The 22,667-nt window shown below is 38.3% G+C and overlaps 2 protein-coding genes across 5 annotated transcripts in view; one reads left to right on the top strand and one right to left on the bottom strand.

The window, feature by feature from the left end:
• ppp2r2bb (protein phosphatase 2, regulatory subunit B, beta b) overlaps positions 1 to 4,341 on the top strand; it is a 78,740-nt gene extending 74,399 nt beyond the window's left edge. For all 3 annotated transcript variants that reach the window (XM_084137137.1, XM_084137138.1, XM_084137139.1), the window contains exons 6-9: positions 1,154 to 1,318; positions 2,426 to 2,595; positions 2,738 to 2,829; positions 3,084 to 4,341. In XM_084137137.1, coding sequence (XP_083993263.1) covers positions 1,154 to 1,318; positions 2,426 to 2,595; positions 2,738 to 2,829; positions 3,084 to 3,363 — 707 coding nt within the window. In that variant the 3' untranslated portion in view covers positions 3,364 to 4,341. The remainder of the gene's footprint in view (positions 1 to 1,153; positions 1,319 to 2,425; positions 2,596 to 2,737; positions 2,830 to 3,083) is intronic.
• Positions 4,342 to 4,396: 55 nt separating this feature from the next.
• tcerg1b (transcription elongation regulator 1b (CA150)) lies at positions 4,397 to 21,953 on the bottom strand. 2 transcript variants are annotated; one of them, XM_084137135.1, is made up of 20 exons: positions 21,855 to 21,953; positions 20,550 to 20,766; positions 20,283 to 20,429; positions 18,567 to 18,831; positions 16,705 to 16,953; positions 13,905 to 14,102; positions 13,665 to 13,765; positions 13,494 to 13,582; positions 12,678 to 12,838; positions 12,486 to 12,564; positions 11,175 to 11,310; positions 7,926 to 8,015; positions 7,726 to 7,844; positions 7,423 to 7,573; positions 7,149 to 7,313; positions 6,820 to 7,002; positions 6,548 to 6,727; positions 5,393 to 5,476; positions 5,207 to 5,307; positions 4,397 to 4,982 (listed from the first exon to the last, which is right to left on the bottom strand). In XM_084137135.1, the coding sequence occupies exons 1-20, from the start codon at positions 21,899 to 21,901 to the stop codon at positions 4,781 to 4,783; spliced, it is 2,964 nt and encodes a 987-aa protein (XP_083993261.1). In that variant the 5' UTR covers positions 21,902 to 21,953; the 3' UTR covers positions 4,397 to 4,780. The 2 variants fall into 2 exon arrangements, with proteins under 2 accessions (XP_083993261.1, XP_083993262.1); XM_084137136.1 differs by having other exon boundaries at positions 12,486 to 12,561; positions 21,855 to 21,952.
• Positions 21,954 to 22,667: the final 714 nt, after the last annotated feature.

Below are 22,667 nucleotides of genomic sequence, written 5' to 3'. Positions count from 1 at the left end.
ACGGTTGGCCAGTCCATTACAAACAGACACACACATTCACTCACACCTCCGAGCAATTTATTGTCTCCAAGCTAACCCGGAGGAAACCACACCAGCACAGGAAGAATATACAGATTCCAGACAAAAAGACCTTCTTGCTCAGCCAGGCTTTGAACCTATTAGAAGTCTAATATCTAATATCTAGAAAATCTAATACTTTAAGTAATGTCCCAAGTAAACATGGCATTGGCTTTATTGAACCATAGGCCTGTTACTTGATATAAGAATTGATTCAAACTGCAATATTATAAAAGTTAAGCCTTTGTCACTGCATTCCTCAGCCATTGTAAAATCACGGTAATGCCCCACCTTTTGTGACTTATTGCTTTATCTTCCCAGAAGTCACTTTGTATCCAGACACAATAAATACTGACAGGCTTTTGTTACTAAATTAAGAACAAAAGGATTCAGCTAAACCAGCAATCAAACAAACCCAATAAGCCACCTGCAGACTGTCTCTGCTGTCACTTAATTCTGACAGATAACACCTCTGTGATACACATTACGCCCATTACCCTTTATCAAGTGTCTGCCACTAATCCTGACCCCTGCTTCCCCTCCTAAAGGTAAATAGTGTCCAGCTTACCCAAGCACGCATCCCTATCGATCATTATTGATTACTGTTCTCAAGGACCCCTCAGAGCTAAGATGAGGAGTCTGTGGACAGTCTGTATTGGTGATTCTGTGGAGTCGCTCAAGGGAGTTGTAGAGATGATAAAGCCTGTTACTTGCCAACGGTCACACTGTAAATGTATGATCCTCGCTGCATGTCGTGATGGATAACCTGTCCCTACCCAACACCAACAGATGGATCTAATGCTATATTTATGGCTCCTGGAGCTCTTTTATTTGACGTTTTTGATATAAGCCAGTTGATATAAGCCAGTGAAAGCACAGATACCAGATTCTCCTGGGAGAAATTCAGCATGAGAGATTTTATCAGTTGCAGATTAACCTTTTTGAAAGATGATTCATCCAGTAATTTGGGAAATTTAGATCTGATGCAATCCAATACACGTAGAGCCAGACACGTGAATCAAGCAGGACATTTATTAAAAGGGATTTGATGATTCATGGGGAATAGGATTGTGGATCCTTCACTCAATCTACTCAGATATTGTGGACATAAAGCCAGCCAACATGGAAGAGTTGACGGAGGTGATCACAGCGGCAGAGTTTCACCCTAACCAATGCAACACGTTTGTCTACAGTAGCAGCAAGGGCTCCATAAGATTGTGCGACATGAGAACCTCCGCACTTTGTGACAACCACTCTAAATGTGAGTTTCCTTAGTCTTTGATTCTTTTTTTTTTAATCTTTTGACTGAGATGTGCTGTTCATTTAGTCTGCCAACATACTGCAGCCATTAGATCTTTTTCTCAAGATATTGGTTTAAACCAGGGTTTCTCAAACTCGGTCCTGGAGGGCCACTGTCCTGCACAATTTAGCTCCAACCCTGATAAAACACATCTAGCTGTGAGTTTCTAGTGATCCTGAAGACATTGATTAGCTTGCTCAGGTGTGTTTGATCAGGGTTGGAGCTAAACTGTGCAGGACAGTGGCCCTCCAGGACCGAGTTTGAGAAACCCTGGTTTAAACCAAATAGGGTTATGAAATTTCTCAGAGTTGGGGTCATGACCAGACCTTCTGGATATCTAATTTATCTGACACCCATTTCAGAGTCTCTAATTAACAAGCTGATGAGTTGATACAGGTGTGTTTGATTAGGGAAATAGGAGGCCTTCAAGGAGCAGGATTAGACACCCCTGCTATAGCATTTCATGTTGCATTTTTATTGGCTAGTCCGTAGACGTAGATCATATCAGCAAACACACTGTGAGATGATCAGCAAAATTTCTGACACTGTCAGAATCAGAAAATGATCGCAGGCTGTCTTTGGTCGCAAGACCGTGACAATGATCGTCTATGAACCTCTCTCACTGTATGACGTAGGACCATCATTTAGGAGCCACGCCCATTGAAATCACCACAATTGGTCATCTTTCGTCTGGGATGTGTACCAAAATCGTACAATGTGTACCGGACATAAGATGCTGGAAATGACTGTAGTCTTATCTTAGACTCTAAACCAGGGGTGTCAAAAAGGGGCCACAGCTTCAACCTTAATTAAACGCACCTGATCCAAACTACTTTGAAAACTACTGGTATGTGTGTTGGAACTAAACTCTGTAGGACTGTGGCCCACCAGGAACTGAGTTTGGCACCCCTGCCCTAAACCTACACCAAGATCCAGAACAAAACACCAAGTAATGAGATTCAGACAAAGGCCATGAGAGGTCTCATGATGACTAAGACCATAAGATCAAGGCCTCAACTCTGCTCCTGAAATATTACTCATCTGTATCTTATTGTTTCTCCCTATCAGTATTTGAGGAACCAGAAGACCCCAGTAATCGCTCCTTCTTCTCAGAGATCATCTCCTCCATCTCAGATGTGAAATTCAGCCACAGTGGACGCTACTTGATGACTCGTGACTATCTCACAGTGAGGGTGTGGGATGTCAACATGGAGAGCAAGCCTTTGGAAACTTACCAGGTACTTGCTCTGCAGATTAGACCATGACCAATGACTACAGTCATTATGGGTTTATGATGACCCCATAAACAAGTCTTGTCATTTTCGGTCAAATACTCCGCAAGGCACTGATCGTCTGTGCTTTCGGTTCTTTCTTTGACAGGTCCATGACTACCTTAGGAGTAAGCTATGCTCTCTGTACGAAAACGACTGCATCTTCGACAAGTTTGAATGTGTCTGGAATGGAACTGACAGGTGTGTCAAAAGTCCAGTCCTCCTCCTGGATGTCCACATTCCAGTGTTTAGCTGTATCCTGGAACTTTCGAGCAATCCTGAAAACCTTGATTAGTGGTTCAGATGTGTTTATACAGGGTTGGAGGAAAACTCTACTGGAAGGTGGCCCTCCAGGAGCAGGATTGGACAAATCCCTGGTCAAAAGTGATTTTAGACTGTATATGGCTGATATCAGGTAATAAGAACTAATAATTGTCTTTTTCCTTTCCCATTAGTGTCCTAATGACAGGCTCCTACAACAATTTCTTCCGTATGTTCGATCGGAACACTAAGCGTGATGTGACTCTCGAGGCCTCGCGGGAGAACAGCAAACCCAGAGCCATCCTCAAGCCACGCAAAGTTTGTGTTGGCGGCAAGCGTCGGAAAGACGAAATCAGTGTGGACAGTCTGGACTTCAGTAAGAAGATCCTACACACTGCATGGCACCCCTACGAGAACATCATTGCTGTGGCTGCCACCAACAACCTCTACATATTTCAGGACAAGGTCAACTAGCATGAAGCTCTGATGTCTCCAGTTATCACAGCGACAAAAGGCACCATTTCTCTAGATGGCTTGAGAGTGGAAAGGCTGGACTCACTAGCATTGAACTTGTGAGAAACATCTAGATGAGCTTTGCCTTTACAGCAGATTTGATACTGCACTGAATCTAAACAAAGGAAACTTGAAGGTGCACTGCAAACCACGGACAATGACACTGGCTGTTGGACTGCTTTTGTTTTTAATTACTTCAAATCTTCTTGCTCTCTGTAGGTTTATTGGTTATGCACAGCAATACAGAGAGGATCCTTTTACTTTTAATGTAGCTGATGGCCCTTTCACATGACTCGTATCAGGGTTTGACCGCTCTAACCGTCATGAGAAGCGTTGTAGATGCCCTTCGGTAGCAAGAAAGAGCAAATGTACAAAATGAAAATAGTGAAAGCAACCAAAATGTGTTTAGTGTAGAAAAAAAAGTCATGCTTTGAAAGAAAGAAAAAAGTTGAATGTGTTCCGCTGAATGCCATGATATGCAGCCTCTTCCATCTTGCTGGCATCATTCATGTAATGTTATCTAATCATTGGATATGCTTCAACAGTTAAACTTAAAAACCAAGTCAAATGTGCGTGAAACATTTTAGCTTGACACCATGCTGTAGCATAACATTGAGTCATGTGAAAGGGCCTCATCGACTGAGTCAGTATTCAGCCTACATCTGATTCTCACCTCTTGGCAGGACAGAGGACGCAGATGGCTTTGATAATTGAATATGTTGTTGTGGCTGCTGAGGTAATCAACTTTTCAGCTTATTTTCATTTCTCAGTTTACTTCATGAAAGGTGCATCAAAACCCAACTTCAGGGTTGACTGATGCAACCAACAAGGAATGGTGTAAAATTGAAGTAAACGATGTAGCAAATGTACTAATGTTCTGCTTTTTGTTCTAATTTTATAAAGAAAAGGAGAAAAATGTAATAAAAATCGAGAGGAACATTTTGTATTCTTTGATTTCATGGACTGAGAAAAGATGAGATCAGAACACAACTGCTAAAAAACAAAACAAAAAGGTTGCATTTATTTCCAGTCAACACAGAAATATAGCAACAAGCCCAAATCAAACCACTTTAAGAAACTTTTCACATACACATGTACTGAAGGGTACACAACTTATTTCACACCCTTTCCGCACTGACCTGTCATATTAGCCTGCTACAATTGATGCTCACGAGAGGCTGCAGTGTGACATGTACAAACACATTCCCTGCCTGACCACTGAAGTTCAATGATTGACAGTTTGCCTTGTGCTAGCCTACACCTAGTGGCCGTACAGGGAATCATCTTGCACAGTTTGAGAAGATAACAGACATTTCAGAAATACACGTGTTTAACACTGTGCAGGCTCATGCTCAGTCCTCTGAAGTCCACTACGGCTTCACTTTGTGGAGCGACGGCTGGGTTCAGAGGCTGTGGGGGGAGGAGGGGGTCCACGGCGGTCCAAGTCCTCGATGTAGAACATGATGAGTTTGCGGCGCTCTTCTGGGACGCAGTCTAGGACCAGGTAACGTTTATCATTCTGAAGGACCTTCTCAATATCACCAAGGGCCTGGTCTGACTCCTGGATCAGCTTCCGTGATCTACAGAGAACACAAGCTCGACAGCTTTAGAAGTGACCAAGTTTAAATTCTAGAAGATTAATGTTGCTAATGAGGCTAGTTACATTAACTTTAAATAAAAATCTGTCATCATTTATTCACTCATGTCATCACAAAACTGTAAAACTGTCTTCTGTGTTTCACAAAAGCAGTCAGTCAAGACAAAATAATATTCCCCATTTTTGAAAAGAAAGTGATGTGCATACCTATACGTGATGAATTTAGTTTCTTTCAGTAGAGTTCGGAAGTCAGCTTTGGCTGTGATGTATTTGTCCTTTATATAATCTTCAAATTCCCGCTGTTTCTTCTAGAAGGTGAAAGAAAGAACGTTTCAAAAAGTTGATGCCAAGGCAAAAAAAAAGTCAATATGACAACCAAATAATTGAACTCACTCTGTCACTGCTGGAGAACTTGATGCAGCGTGGGTCATCTTTGATGATCTTCTTCACCTCTTTCCATGTGGTGGTTAAGGTGATCTAGGATTAAATGGTTACAGAAGCAGTGTGAACACATGGACAACCCACAGATACAGATTTAAGGTTTTAATAATCCATTTGATATTTAATTACTCAAATTTAAACATCCATTAAATAGGAAATCATAATATCCATCTCTTGTCCTTTTTTTGTTCAGATACAAACCATCTATTAACAAAAAGGTTTGACTAAACTTTTTACGTTGAAATTTTTTCAAAACTCAGCAAGATTCATTTATCCATTTAGCAGACCCTTTTATCCAAATCATGTAGTGAACATTTGTATTAATTTTCTATAATAATAATTATAACATTATCGTGATAGTAACAGATATATATATTTTGTGTGTATATAAATATTGTTAAATATATAAGTATAATACATATTTTTATTTATATAATTTTAACAACAATTTGTTGATGTTATGAGCAATAAATAATTATTATATACATTTTATATGATATATATTTGTTTATACTTTAGTTATTAATATAAAATAAGGCATACAACTAATATATTGTGTATATTGTGTGTGTGTGTATATATATATATATATATATATATATATATATATATATATATATATATATATATATATATATATATATACATATACACACTGTAATTCTCTCTCTATATATCTCTCTATATATCTATCTCTATCTAGATATCTATATCTATATACCTATATATATAAAAACTTAAATATAATTAAATAAGTATATAACAGTTATATTATATAATTATAAGTAAATATATTAATGTTGTTATACAAGCATCTAGTAACAGCAAGTATTATATACATTATATATTTATACTATTACTATATAATTAAATATTAAGTATATAATAATGATAATAATAATAATAATAGTAGTATTACATAATTCTAAGTATAGAAGTATATAATAACAATATATTAATATTGTTACTATATGCCTGTATATTAACATTATATATTTATTCTAGGATTATAATTATTATATAATGTATATCATAATTATAATAACAATATATTGATATTATTATATACACATTATATAAATGTTGTTGTTGTGAGCCTCGTCTCACCATAGAGGTCTCATCCAACAGCTGCCTGAAATGTTCTTTCTTCCTCTTGGTAAGAGCCTCCACATGTTCTTCAAACAGTTTCTCCTTCTCGTGTCTCTCCAGCAGAGATGACGACTCCCACCGGTGGTCTTTACGCAGGTTGCGCCTCGTTTCAGACCAGGAAGCATCCGTTGACCGTACCTATATGTGAACACACAAGAGACAACAAAAAAAATCGAGAAAAATGTATATTTAATACAATGTAGAATTCTTCAGAGTGAGCCAGCACTGACCATATCTGACATGAGAGCTTTGAAGTGCTGGACGGCCTCCTCTCGTTTATGCTGCTCTCTCTCTCTGTCGATCTCTTTGGTCTGTTCCGATCGAGCTCTCTGCACTTCCCGCTCTCTCTCCCTCAGACTGGCCTCGATGCGAGCCTGCCGCTCCAGCTCCTTCTCCGCATCAGCATCCACGTTCTACACAACACAGACACGCATACGTTTTTCTCATCATATGTGCTACGATATTATTGGTTCATATTTTTCCATGTCGCCTTGGTTGTGTCACGATAAAAATGGTCCCTGTCCTAATGCCTCATGCACAATAAGAGCATCCTCCTGACCTTCGCCTGCTTCTCCACATACTGTTTGTACAGTTCTTCTCTAGCAGCTGAGCTCTCCACAGCTTTGTAGCGCTGGTCCGTCTCCAGCTTGTCCTTCACTTTGCTCCAGCGCTGAGAGACGTCCACATGGTGGTCTGACAGCAAATCGAAGAAATCCTGTTTCACCTGCAGCCAGAAACAGATTGTTGTTGTCGACAACAGTTGTCAGAGCTTAACAGAATATAGTAAGTGCAAGTGGTGATTTCAGGGTGGTTGTGGGAGGCCGGCGACAGACCTTTTCTACTTTGTTTTTGGAGTCTTCTTTGTCCTTCTTTCTCAAGGCTGCCATAAACTCTGTGAACATGGTTTCTCTGTCCTTCATCTTCTCAATGGCCTTGAAACGAGGATCCTTGGAGTGTTTTGATGCAAACTCACTGAATGTGGTCCTAAAAGATAAAAGGGAAATTAACACGTGACATTTTAGTCTGTCAATCTAATCTGTTTACACTTGGTATTAAGATGCATATCTGCAGGTTAAACCAGACCTTTATTTAGTGCTGAACACTCGAAATGTAGAGAAGGCCTAATTAAAACAGACCTAATGTGAAATCTGGCATCTTCCATCATCTTTCGGAAGTCATCTTTAGCCTGCATCAGTTTATTCTTCTTCTCCTTCCTCTCTTCTTCAGCACGAGTCTTCACATACTGATCAAACACCTGCACAGTGAATGGAGACAAATTCACAAAGCTGCTCACTTCTGCTCGTTCAGCAAACCAGCAAACACCAATCTCTCTCACCTGTTTCCTCTCCTTGGGGTTGAGCAGCAAATATCGAGGGTCAAACACAATCTTGTGCAGTTCTTTGTCCCAAGTGGAAAAAGCTGAAACCTGCAGGTATGAAGTGGGCAGAAAGATGGCTTACCAACGAACAGATCCTCCAATAATGTTAAAACAACACTTCATTCAAGTTAATCATCATATGTGACATACATACAAACTTCACTTGTGTTGAACCCACAACATTCCTTTAACAACATACAAAATTACAATGATACACAAATCTACATCAAATCACCTACAATTACACTACTGCAAAACACTGATAGACATAGATGAAAAATAAAATCAATCAACACCAAGTACTAACTTATCCATTACTCAATGTAATATTACATTCTACTGTGATAGTTGCTTGAAATGCCAAATAATTACTATTATGTAGGACCAAAGTTTTTTTTAAATAAATCAGACAGATAGAGGTTCTAGTATGAACAGAGAGGGCATGAACACTACTGTCAAGTAGGACTGGGTGGTATGACTCTTGATTCGTCAGTATAAGCTCTGCTGGATAACACATGGCTCATCCACGTATTTGATTCGTTCATATCTCTCGTATCACACTGTGAACTCGGCTCGATGGTGTTTTAAGCCCCCAATGGCTCCTTAGAGGCAGCTAACCCTACCCTCAACCTTAAACCTACCCATCCCCTCGCTGCCTGGAAGGCGCCGTTGGGGGCTTAACACTAGAACTCCCAAGGCGGTCATTTTGACCGTTTTTAAATTTTACAGTGTAATAACTTTGTTAAAATAAAATAAATGTGGCTGTAGGACTCTGACTTTTCCTAAATATGTGTATATTTTATTCTGACACTGTTCTTTTATTAAAATCACAAAACACACAACAGTTCTGACTATTTCTACCTAGAATGACCATAACAGTCATTTTGACCGCACGCATTATAAATATCATAAGTCCGCTACATTGCAAGTTTCGCGGAGGGACTTCATCACACGACTGGCGAGCGAACTTCGCTCCGACCACATGGAATCAAAAGCCATACAACTGGAGGAACTGCAAACAAAATAAAACCAAGGAGACATGTGCCAAATGTCACAAAGTGTGTGGGAGCTGCACACGAAAGGCAGTGTTTACCTGTGTGGAATGTGCGTAAGCGTCAATGATGCGGGGTGTTTGCGCCGTTCAAATGGGCAGTTAACCTGATTTTGTTTGTTAATATTTTTTGTTCACTGAAACAAATCGTTCTAAAGCAGTTCGTTTTCTTGTTTAGCTAATGTTCATTTTTTTTCTTAGCCTGTTTGTATACATTTTCATATTCATTTGAATTAAAATTTTGTGTCCTGTTTATTATTACCTATCATTGTAGATCCATTTATTTTTAGATTTTGTATTGATTATTGAACTTATTTACAAACAGGGCTGTACGTTTCCTAACTTTTGTGCATGTCTATTCACGTGGTGAAAAAAATATTATTTTGATGCAAAACGTTCCTCAAATAGAGACAGCACCTGTCGGGGGAATCTTTCTTTTGTGCTTGTTTTAAGGGCTATGACGACAGGAATTAAAAGCTTCATTGGAAAAGAGAAGGTTAACATGTACAATAGATATGACATGACGAAAATGACGTTCAGTACGGCCATATGAACGTCAAAGTATGAACGGTCAGAATGACCGCTATGGTCGTTCTAGTAGTTATGGAATTCCGGTAGTTCTAGTGTTAAAGGAGAACTCCGGTCAATTTTAACATTGAGCTAATTTTTTTGTAAATTTGGAGTGCTGTCAGTACAGAGAACAACGACAAAAATCGGTGTTGCCTACACCGTGTTATCCTCTTTTTAAAATTTGCACCCTGTTGACTTCAATGGGGCAAGTTTTAAACCTGCTTTTAGCCTCTTAACATCCTTGATGTGTCATTACAAGTGCACAGCCAATGTGAGTGATTCCTTCAGAGTGAACACGGGTAAATCTGACTGCAGTAGATGTGAAAGATATTAATAAAAATGATGTTATTTCAGCCAGCGCACATACCTGTATTTACATCCTGTTTTCGGTCGAAGTCCATAGTAATCGATTGTCGAGTTCACGCGCATAGCATTTAAAACTTGCCCCATTGAAGTCAACAGGGTGCAAATTTTAAAAAGAGGATAACACTGTGTAGGCAACACCGATTTTTGTCGTTGTTCTCTGTACTGACAGCACTCCAAATGTACAAAAAAATGAGCTCAATGTTAAAATTGACCGGAGTTCTCCTTTAAAACACCAAACACCATGAACTCGCTCTCTCTTGTTTGATTTGAACTCAACTGGTGCCATCTTGAGTCTCACTAATCGACTATTAAAAACAAAACTGGAGGACTTCAGTATCAAAAGGTACTGTAATATTGTTGCCTCATATATATATATATATATATATATATATATATATATATATATATATATATATATATATATATATATATATATATATATATATAAGATCAAGCTCCAAGAAAATTATATTTATATATTTATATATATATATATATATATATATATATATATATATATATATATATATATATATATATATATATAAATATAAATATATATAAATAAATAAATAAATAAATAAATAATATTAACGTATTTTTTTAATATTTTTTTTTAAGTATAGCACTGCTATATTGCTATTCCTACACTTTCTAATGAATCAATAGGAAAATCACCTGATTTTAATTACCCAAGTCACAATTTTTATTTCTGAAATCTCCCTGTATTAGAGAAGGTTCTCCTCCGTTGACAAAGCAAAAACTACGCAAAAGCGGCAGCCTTTCCAACGCATTCGTCCAAATTCACTTATTTTCATTCCCTTGTACATCAACTGGACTAAATTAGTGGACAAATTTAGGAAATCGTGAATGAGCATATATGAGCTGATTTCAGACTTTTTGTCACTGAATTTCCAGAATAACTCTTATGATGAGTTATCACAATATAATCATAGTAATATAAATACTTTGGTCATACCGCCCATCCCTATAGTCAAGCACATCATTTAACACGACTTTAAAGCAATTCAGAAATAACAGGTAAGAAAACGGGAGTGACAGAATGAGCAGAAAGGAATTTAAGACTATATTACATAATATTAAAGAATAATAGTAACAAGAATGAACTTAAGATTGTACCTTGATGGGCTTCCATTCAGATTTATGTGTCTAACATTACAGAGCTGGTTAGAGTATTGCGTTGGATTGAAGTGTTTTACCCCTCTCTCCAGCAGCATGTCCCTGAACTGGTTCATGCGGGCCTCCAGAGGCACCAGGGCCCGATCACGAGCGGCCTTCAGTTCGGCCTCCATGGCCGCGTCTTTCTCTGCGTCAGCCTCCTTCACATCGTCCTTCCTGTCAGAGACAAGAGGAAGAGTGTAAGGAAGAACATTTCAGAATTTTGTTACTTTTTTGTTTTGCTTGTAAATAAATTGTGAAGTGCTTCTTTAAAAAAAAAAAATCCTGTTATCTCTGTAAAGCTGCTTTGAAACAATCTGTATTGTAAAAAGCGCTATATAAATAAATGTGACTTAAATACTGAAGATTTTTCTATTAAATTGAGAGAATTGACATGTCTATCGAACTGTAATCTATTTACTAGAGCCGTCAATCGATTAAAATATTTAAATCTTCAAAACTTTTTGTAGTTAACACAATGCATTTGGTTCCTTTTAAGGATAGAAAACATACTTCTAGAAATTGCTCAAAACAGAATGAAACTGTTGTGACTAGTCAAATTTCATAAAAGTTAATGTCGAAACAAACCAAGTGTATATTTATTAAACCATGCTTAATTAACAGAATGCGTTACTTTGATAGCCCTACTAAACAAATTGATTTGTATTTGAGAAGGTGTGTTTAAAGTCTAAGGACTGCATTATTCATGCAATCCTTGCATCGAGTTATTTTGCGTTTTGTAAGGGAGAATGCAGTCAAGTACAAATATATTGGTATTTTTGCTTTCGGTTCTTGAAAACAAATCCCAAAACCTTTATTACATTAATACACATCACTGAAGGGCTGAAGTTTTGATTGGTTCACTGGGGTTTGCCTAATGGAGGCTAGAGAGAGGTCAAACAAGGTGGGTTACCTTGGAGGCCCACGTTGGCATCGCCAGAGCTTAGAAGCGTTCCCTGAAAAATAGTCCCCTGTGCAACAGGACCACTGTTTGGGGTCAGGGGGAGGCAGGCGTGAAGGGCACTGATGGGAAACAGTGACTGATTTGATTTGGTAAACGTTATGGAGTCACCACTTTTCAAAGACCCAAACTAAAGATTACCACTGCTAAGACAAGTCAGCATTGGGTGCAAAAAAAAAAACGCCGACACCTGTGACACAAAACAGTCCATTCAACATGTTTTTGATCAGGGCCTAAATGGAAGCAGCCTCATTTTCTTATCTCTTCATATGATTAGAAATAAAGTTTTCGTGATGCTTCCAGTTTCTTCTGTATAATACAAAAGTTAGGTGTTCTGCAGGGGTGAGTGCTCGGCCCCTTATGGTTCCTGCTGAGAGCCGATGGTACTTACTTTCTCTTCTTAGCCTTAGAAGGCTCATCGTCCAGTGTGTCCTCTATGGCTGTTTCAATCTCCTCTTTGATGAAACCTGCTGTGAGAAATAAAAGAGTGTCTTATTTTGCTGCGTTACTGTACTCTGGACCAAGAATCAAAGTTTAAAAGCAAGCTGAAAATATATACAGTGTAAATCACAGTGCGTTTTACCTATTTTCTTGTTGTCATCTAGGCCCCTTTTGTGGTGGGGCTCTTGAATGTATTTGTCCACATCAGCACGGCCCACCAGCTCCTCAGGTCGGTCCCACATGGACAGTCGTGTGGTGGGGTTGTAGTAAAACACACGGTCATCTCCAGTCCAGACCACACACCTAAAACACAAATATGTATCATTTTTACTGTAACTTTACATTAAAAATGGTACTTTAATGACTTTACATTAAAAGCCCACCGAAGTGCCTTGGAACGCGCAGCTTTGTATGATGTGTTGATGTAATTTCCACTGAAACAGGAAGCTAAGGCGGGACATATTGAATGGCTCCTCCGCCCCCTTTTCAAATAGCCAATAGTGTTTAGTTTACCTCAGACTGCAATTCGTACTTGACAGCACCATGGAAGCGAATCCGAGCGCTGATGATACGTTGGATTCAATAGTAGAGGTGTGAATAAATTCTAGCCATTTCATTCTTAACCAACATACAGTTGGAAAACAGAATAAAACTCGAGCGTTTGAGCAACACACAACAAACGCTTTAGATTCTACAGAGCATTTGATTGGACAGAAGTTGTGATGAGAAGCTGAAGTCCGTGATGATGTCATAAAAATCTGTGATCAATTTTAGCGGAAGTGAGAGACTACGTTTTGAATGCTTGTATCTCCTAAATGCAGTTCTCATTGTTTTGGAACACACCAGCTTATTCATAATCTTAAGGCCAACATATTCATACTAAAAGATAAAAAAACTTATATTTTGATTTCAGGAGGCCTTTAAAGACTTTAATCACTGAAGAGATGAAAAGGCTCACCAGGGAGTACCGGGAATTGGGTTTGTGGCAACAGGTTTAGCCTTCTGTGCTGCTTTTTCCTCCTCTGTCATATCTTCTTCCCTGGGCAACTACAACATCAAAACATTATCAATAATGTTTCCTCCTAAATCCTCAAAACAAGTCTAAATCAGTTGCACACTTCACACTTACCTCTTTAGAACTGCCAAAGTCAGACTTGACTTCCATGTCTATATCCTTTAAAACTGAATCAGCATGGTTATGGCCATGTTTAGCCTTGTCACTGTTCTTATCTGTTCAGAGAAATAAAGTAATATTACTCGCTGTGCTAAACCGACATGTTGAATTGACAAATGTTAATGGTCAAGTGTAACTATAGTCAAGTTAACAGAAAAAAAAAGAGAAAAAAAAAAAACATGAGGTCTGGCTTGCCTCTCTCTTTTAGCTCAGCAGGTTTTTCCCAGGTGGACTCCAGAGTGCGATTGTTGTAATAGTAGATCCTCCCATCAGCCGTCTTGTACTCAGACCATTCAGGAAGTGAGAGAGTCCCCACTAGATGTGCAGGAGCTGCAGTGATAGCTAGCTGGTGATGCATCATGGGTACAAGAGGTGGGGCCATCCCTGGCATTCCTGCAAATGAAAATGGCATTCAGCAGATCAAACCTCAAGAAAATACTACAGGGTTTCCACATCTTTCGAATTTTCATGATGAATGGACAGATTTTTAAAACTAATGTTATTGAGATTTCTGGGGTGGATTTTCAGGCTGGATAATAATCCTTGGAATTATAAAAGGATGTTTCTTTGTTCTTCCTTGTGGTGTTCCTTTTATTACTAACTTTTTAAAGCAATATTTTATAAATTAAAAATATTTGAAGGCAACATGCTAATTTTTTAATATATTATTTTATAATAGTAAAATTATATCATTTATAATTAACTTCATTTAATATATATCTTTTTTTATCTTCAAACAGTTAAAGCTGCAGTCCGTAACTTTTTTGGGTTAAAAATTATCCACAATAAATTTGAGCAAGTACATAACCAGCCAGTGTTCAAAACTCTCTGCTTGCCTTAGCTCGATACAAAACGGTAAGCTTGTAATAATGTTTTTAACTCCAGTGGTACTGGTGGATTTCCACGGGAAATTCGAGCATGTCTTTGCGTCATTACTTCACATCTGTACACATAAAGGAGGAGTCTCGGCTAGTAGGCCATGTTGCGTGTGAGGATGCTGGAGGTGGAGATTTATAGCCTTTTCTCACAGCACTTGATATAATTAAACTTATCAATTTGATGGCGGATCCAGAAAGGTTCAAATGACAATCACCAGTGACAACTGGAGATTCACCCGTTGTAAAATACAAAAGACTTCGGAGTGGCTTCAGAAAAAAAAGAGACAACCGGCCCATGCAAAAACAAGGATAAATATCGGAAGGGCATTAAATGTAGTCACGGCAATGCTGATGTTGTTAACATTAACAATTTGAGAACAAAGTATAATTTGCATGGTTTCACGTGATAAGCGATCGTTAGATTTAATCAGCGCGATTTACTGCAATGCTTTTTTCCCCCTTAGTTGGTCAGAACAAAAGTGGATGTTACTTGTTCAGATGAAATTCTGAAATTCTTATGTTGGTCATACTTCCAAAAAGTAGAATCTGTGATTCCGAATAACAGTTTCCACACCGGCGCGGCGACTGACAGCCGCACATTCTCCTCAAAACACTGGATTCATCCGCGCCGTGCCAAGGCACAACCCGCATAAAGTTGATAATTTCACGAATAACTGCAATTGCAGATTTCGAACAGAGATGGCGACAAAGAGGAAAAAATAACAGACTGCAGCTTTAAATACTTAAATACTTTTTGCTATGGTACCGAAACTGGAACCAAGGGGTGTCAAAACTGAACTAGTATTAGCATAAATTATATCATGACAAAATAATAATAATAATAATAATAATAATAATAATAATAATAATAATAATAATAATATCTAGATAGGCCCTGAAAACTCGGCTGATTACATTTTAAAGCAGAAAATTGTATACACTAGAGATTTCCATGATTATTAATCTCCATGAATTTCCAATGCTTGGAAATCACAACTTTAAAATGTCCTCATATTTGTTGTGTGCAACACAGTGTAAGTGTAGGCAGTCCACATCACTTTGTAAGAGGAGGGCGCCATCTACTGGTTATTGAGTAATTCAAGTCCACTAATAAAGTTTAGTTTCTATTGTGGTCTACACTTACTCAAATACCAAAAAGCACCAAATACAACACTATCCCTTGGTTTCAGGCTTAAGCTTAGTCCCAGACTAAAATTCATGTGTAAGCAGTTTTAATTGAATCTTAAAATATGTCAGTGCCATTGTTTTGTCTCAAGATGCACAGCATATTACACACCAGTCATTTTTTTCCCCAAAACACATTTACAAAAGCTACTTTTATGTCATAACTGAACTAATCCTGGCTTAATCTAAGCCCTGTCCGTTACCCCTTTTCCACTGACGTTGTTCACGTTCCTGTGCTGAACCCAGACAGGTCTTAGCCGGGCAAACTGGAGCCTGTCGCAAACCGGCAATGTTTTTCCACGGACTTGAGGAACGAATGGTGACGTAACACTGCTACATGTTGTTTACCTGACTATAAACAGTCTAAAATCAAACAATGTGCGTTCAGGTGTTTGTACAGGTAGAGTGGCTTTTTTTTGTTTTGCTGTTCACAGTACCGGGAGTGATTCTAGTGTACAGGCAGCTTGCATAAACTCCTGGTTCTCTCATCTGTCCTTTTTGGAGATATATTGAAACCCAAACTGTTGTTTCACTTACTCTCAGGTCTCTCACATGCGCACAGTTTTATAAATTTAGATTTAACAACAATGTAGTGCAACGTTATTACATTGCTCAACTGGACCGCCATAGACAGCGACAGAATTTCTCCGCCCCCCTGCTCCGTTCGAGACCAGCAAGTCGGAGTTGAACCGATCTTTCTGGCATGGAGCCACCTTTTCTACAGTGGAAATGCACAAATTGTTTCAAGAACAAACACAGGCAGGGAACCTACACTGGAACCGTGTCAGTGGAAAAGGGGTATGTGAAACCAGGCCTGTATATACTTATTGGAGGATATATTGTACACATTTTAGTCTTTTTGAAACTGTTCTCACCACTATATTTGCTGGCTTGTTTGGCTAACTTTCAAGAAGAAATTAATTTCTACGTACCAGGCAGTGGGATGTGCATGCCAGGGAGAGGCACTCTGAATGGTGGTACCATGACCGGGGGGAATGCTGGGATAGCAGTAGCTGGCTGGGCCACAGACAGGCCAGGAGGGAGGCTCTGATGCAACAGTGGCATGGTCTGCACTGCAGTGACTGTAGCGGTTACTGTAGGAACACTGACCACAGCAACAGGGGTCACTCCTACACTAGCAGGAGGAGTAGAGGCCACTGGAGGCATCTCAGAAACAGACGCTACAAGAACAACAAAGCAAAGGGAAAGAATGGATTAAAGCGATTAAAGATATCAAGACAAAACATTATAGATTTATCATATTGGTCATGAGTACTACCAATCTTTAAAATCAGGGGTTCACAAACTTTTTTGTCAGCCAAACCCTTAGATAAGAGTAAGGGTTTTATTATGATTGTTTTTATTTCAAAATAATTTAATATAATAGGGCTGCACTTACATGTGGCTTATTATTATCTTAACTAATTCTAAAAATAAATTAGTGCTGTCAAAATTAACGCACAATAATTTTAAAGCAATTAACGCAGCATCTGTTTTTTCCCTGTCATCCTTTGGCTAGTGTTACAATATATGATCACGCTCTTATTCACGTGATAAGACACAAAAGAGTGCGCTACTACTGGCGCGTATCTGTGAATCTCCTGTCTGTGTGACACACACACACACACACACTCAAGCGCACAGAAAGCTGATTCAGACAGCGCTTGAATGGACAAAAACACAAATTTATGCCAAATTCCTATTTTGGTGAAAGAGTTGTGAGACGTGCGTCAGGTCTTAAAGTGACAGCAGCCTAATAAACCTGCTGATGTGATATCCGTCATTACTGTTAATTAAAGAACAAAAGACAGAAAATCACTCACTGTTCTTGACTGAATAACGTTAGAAGCTTACTGAATTTATCATTCATGCAGAAGACTGAAGTGTTTGATAACTTGATAACATGCAAAGAGAAAGAGCGTGAGCGAGAAAGTCTAACATGCCACGTAGAATTGACGCGCTACATGTATGATATTCTTTGTTGTATTTTCCTGTCATTCAGCCTTTAAGAACAAGGAGAAGCCATTGCCAGATTCTTCAGTAGTGGGTGGAACTAATGTGCAAGCGTTAAATGTGTTAAATGTGTTACCTATTACCGTCCCCGTTTTGATTTCAGCAAATCAGTTTTAGCGAACGCAGACGTGATTAATATTCATTAACCCAGCAGCTCATAAGATCTAAGCGTGTTTTATATTGTTATTAGTAGTAGAATTAGTAGTAATATCTTATCAGAATTAGTTAGTTTTTATTTATTTTTTAAACACTGAATAACCAACGTTTCAAGCACCACCAGCACTAAGTTCCTTTTCTTAAAATGACAAATATGCAGTTTCGTTCAAACATAATACCACGTTTTAGTTGTAATAGCTTAAGTTAAAATTTATTTTAAAAAAAGCTTTATTGACTGATATAAAAAGTGTAGCTGTTTTGCTTCCAGATTATATCACATATGAATGCATCTTAATGCATAAAGCAATTTTCCAAAGATAAGCTGATTTGGTGGAGATATACATATAGGACTATACTTATATAGGACACTAATATAGGACTAATATATAAATATATATATATAAATATATATATCTATATCCAGGAGATGTGCGTCGAGGGTTGTCTCACATTAAAAATAAGATGGTATTGTGAGTTTTAGTTTGATAAATTATACAGACACATTTATTTATTTTCATTTTATATTTAATTTAATTAAACCCCCGGCAGTTCCCTCAGGAACCCCAAGTTGAGAACAACAGGCCATTACATGATTCATAGCTCATCCTCTGTGTTTAATACTCACTGGTGGAGGTTTGAGAGGCATTGGGGGCCGGACTGGTGCTGGGGTCGGGACTGGAGCTGAGGGTGTGTGAGGGGGACATGCTCTGCGTGGAGACCGGGTCGGTCACAACCGTAGCAGCGCTGCTAGCTGCAGTAGAAGCAGGAGCAGCTGCAGCTCCTCCAGACTGAGCTGCCATTAGAGGATTGAGCTCTGACTGCTGGATGATCTTCACTCCCTCTGGTTTGGTCCAGGCCGACTCGCGAGTCCGGGAATTATAGAAATATACCTGGAAGAGCATAGTAGAAAGGTTTCAAAAGTCCTAGGACGCTAATGCTAGGACTGGATGAGGATGGTTGACTAGTTGTCCAACCACCATTCAGATTAACTAGCAAGTGCTATAAAAGGTTATAAAAAAAAGAAAGAGTGAATATGCCATATTTTCCAGAATATAAATTGTTTTTTAATCTGAGATGTGCTGCAACTTATATAATGTTATTAAAGTCAAGCACGCAAAACATGCACAAAGCGCACGCATTTGGATTCGTGCCGAATAATAGTTTTTGGGGGGTTTTCTTTAGGCTTGCCGTTTATAATAAATGTTGTTTGTAATGAAAATGTATGTTTGCTTTATTTTTTTCATTCCTGTTCTGAATACCATCAAACTTAAAGGATAATGTTTGTAAATGTTTTATTTATAGGTATTTACATTATTTCTAAATGTAATAATACAATGTGGCCGATGCAACTTATGTTTTTTTTCTCAACAAGACAATTTGGACTGACTTGGGAAAAAGTTTTACACATCTATAGTGCGTGTAAGTCTTATAATTAACATTTTGATTTGAAAAATAAAATTATTTCTGAAAGATGTGTGTGTGTGTGTGTGTGTATTAGGGATGCACTGATACCAGTATCGGTCTCGGACCTGATACTGGGCTTGTGTATTTGTAAATGCTCGGATACCAAGAAAACAATACCATGCAGCATTTGTACAGTACAGTGTTTGTGTCCAGATAAACACAGACCCCCTTGTTGCTGAGAAATATAATGTAGCGATTCAGAAGTGAAGCTATTTTATTAGGATTGAGCACACTGTGCATTTCATATTCCATAGACGCTCGACTCAAGCGTACATCCCTTTTTCCAAAGACATTGCTGGAATGTTTGTAGTTCAGTCAGATATTTGAATAGCATAGAAAGTAAAACGATGCACATATTACTAGCGTTACTTGATGGTAGATGGTAGAGAGAGAGAGAGAGAGAGAGAGAGAGAGAGAGAGAGAGAGAGAGAGAGAGAGAGAGAGAGAGAGAGAGACACTTGTTGCATGCAATTGATTTCTGATCTGAGCTTACTCAGCACACACACGTCTGTTGGATTAAAACTAAATTGCAGCCTAAGTAAAAACATGAACTGTTACGTGTTTTTGTATAAGTGGTTCCCTACATTATCACAGGAAAATGTCATGTGATTACTGTGCCACTGCGGCTCTATAAATGTGCGCTGTAGATGAAATATAGAACAGAATACATTTAAACAGGCTTAATTAGGCATGAAAATAACTGAAGGAAATGTCTATTTGTTCAACGAATTAAGCCAACTGATATGATTATATTCCTTTGGTTTTTCCACCCAATATGAAACAAAAGATTACATTAAAAATACTATAAAAATGAAATTTAAATATTATATTTACAAACACAATGAAAATAGAGCTATCGGCGAGTAACATTCAGCACCTTTCCTTCTGGCGTGGAGTTCTCTACCCAGATGTCATCACTAGTCAAACTTGAAGTTGTTCCTGGTGATGGAGGCATTCCAGGCGGAAAGATCATCCCGGGAGGAGGAGGCATGTTTCCCATGGGTGGGGGCATGAATGGTGGCCTCTGTGAAAAAGACAATCTTAGATTATTAGAGATTAGAGAGAGACAGAGATCGGACACTATCAGAGATTGAAAGTAACATTTAGTGCACATATAATATCATATTTTTGTAATAATTCCTACCTGCAGGTGTGGAGGTCCAATTGGTGGGGGCATAGCTCCGGGTGGGGGCATAGGTGGCATACTGGTGTCAAACGGTGGTCTACCAAAAGGGGGTCTAGGGGGTGGTGGGGGTCCTCTCATCATGCCGAAGGGCGGAGGTGGGGGTCGTAGTAATGGAGGAGGTCCTCGCAAAACTGCGCTAGGTGGTGGAGCGGGGCTACGAAAACGTAACACCATACTGAGGAGAAAAAAAAAAATCAGTAACTACCAATATTATTGGTATGCAAAACCACCACTTAGTACACTAAAAGCTCTACAACAAAATTGTTGTCTAAGGAAATTATCTAAATAAGCTCCTAGATATATGACGGCAGTGGTCCTGCCTTTTGTTCACACAGGGCGCGTTCCGACCGGGACTGATCCCAGCAACGTTACAAGGTCCCCATCTCGGGACGTGTTTGCGTTCACACAGAAGGCACTCTAGCAATTCTATGGCAATTTCTGGAATCAAACACTGTGTGAAAGGGGCTTAAGACACAACTAATAATTATTTCGCTTCATAAAGAGTGGTGTTGTATTTTTTTGTATAATTTTTTATGCAATAAGACTGGAGTATAAGTATGAATAAATAGTTGCACACAATAAGAGTTTTTTTGTTGTTACACTTGATTTTTAACAGTATTATCATCAGGACTGTATGAATGAGTATATTTCTTCTGTTCATGGTTGTCAGTTTTTTTTGTGCACAGTGGATAGGTTGGTATCAGGAGTTTTTTTAGCATTAAGTTAAGGGCTGAAGACTGGGTATTTCATAGATAGATAGATATCGTAAATTAAGATTTTGGTCAACCCCTACGAACATTAAAATGAATCTCACCTGTTTTCTCTATTCAGTGTTAATTTGAACACAAATTAAATATAAACAAAATAAGTATGGCATAAAAAAGGACCACTGTCGTACACAAATATGCAGGTGGGCTGAAGTCAGCATGCAAAGCAGACATAGCTAACACATCAACTGCAAACACACCATTAGTTTCTAACAGGAAATATTCTCGTTTTAATTAGTGCGTTGTTCTGAGGCGAACAGTTTTGCTTAGCTTGCGTTTTAAAGTTTGAACTATTCACGCAGATAAATTAAAAAAACAGTGTACGTTTACGAAGCTAGCAAAAATGCTAACTGCGCTAAACTGCGCCAGCGGACTTTTCCACCACTCACACTGTAACACAGGCTGGCTTTATAGCTAAGATATGAATAAGCACCGATTTCTGCGTGAATATACATCTAGAGTCGTCATACTGGATGTTATAGTGTAGTTATCTGACCTGTTCTCCGCCAGTCCGGCGCTCTCTCCTTCTATGTTCTCCGCCATCGCTCCAGAAACTAAACAAACACACTTCAGCTAAACTTCCTGTTGGCGAAGCACTTCCTCACACTTTCCTTTACGTCATTGGCTGGATTGACATTATTGGCATTATTAGCTCAAAACACCACAGGATCAAATAAATAAATAAAGACACACGTTGTGTTTTCGTGTTTTATGGGGACTTTCCATAGATGTAATGGTTTTTATACTGTACAAACTCTATATTCTATCCCCTTACACTAACGTTACCCCAAAACTTATTTTACATTTTACATATTTTAAAAATATGGTGATTGCCTATTTCTTGATCTAAAACTACATAAGTAAAAAATCACAACTCAAAGGCTTGAGTTGAATATCTCTGCAGCTCTTCAAAAAATATAAATGTGGCATCCATAAAAAAAAATATATATATATATATAAAAAAAAAAAACATGGCACGCACATACGGCATGAAATATTTTATCTAAATGTCTTTCAGTGCATTCTGGAAAAGTCTTAAAATCACAAATGTCACGTGATGCTTCCTTCGATTTTTAGCCAAAATGTGGCAGTATCATTTTACTTCCTGCTGACAACCTTCACTTCAGACGGGACTGGATTTAATAGGAGAAACGACAAAAATGGGAGTGAAACAAACGATTATCTACTTAAATTAAAAAGATAGTTCAAAAGTAAAATTCTGTCATCATTTACTAATCCTAAAGTTGTTCCAAACCTGTATGAGTTTCTTTGTTCTGTTGAACTAAAAACAAGATTTTTTGAAGAATGT

The sequence above is a fragment of the Abramis brama genome (assembly GCF_963993115.1).
Source record: "Abramis brama genome assembly, chromosome: 15".
Lineage (NCBI taxonomy): Eukaryota > Metazoa > Chordata > Actinopteri > Cypriniformes > Leuciscidae > Abramis > Abramis brama.
The sequence above is the reverse complement of the archived record's forward strand: the minus strand, read 5'-3'. Positions and strand labels throughout refer to the sequence as shown.

Bases quoted from the DNA above. Each gene is read 5' to 3' on its own strand.
- tcerg1b (XM_084137135.1), bottom strand. From the start codon at position 21,901: ATGGCGGAGAACATAGAAGGAGAGAGCGCCGGACTGGCGGAGAACAG. The intron at 13,583-13,664 runs GTAAGTGTGAAG...TTGATGTTGTAG, and splicing joins ACTTTGGCAGTTCTAAAGAG to TTGCCCAGGGAAGAAGATAT. The intron at 11,311-12,485 runs GTAAGTACCATC...TGTCTCTGACAG, and splicing joins TCTAAGGCTAAGAAGAGAAA to GAAGGACGATGTGAAGGAGG.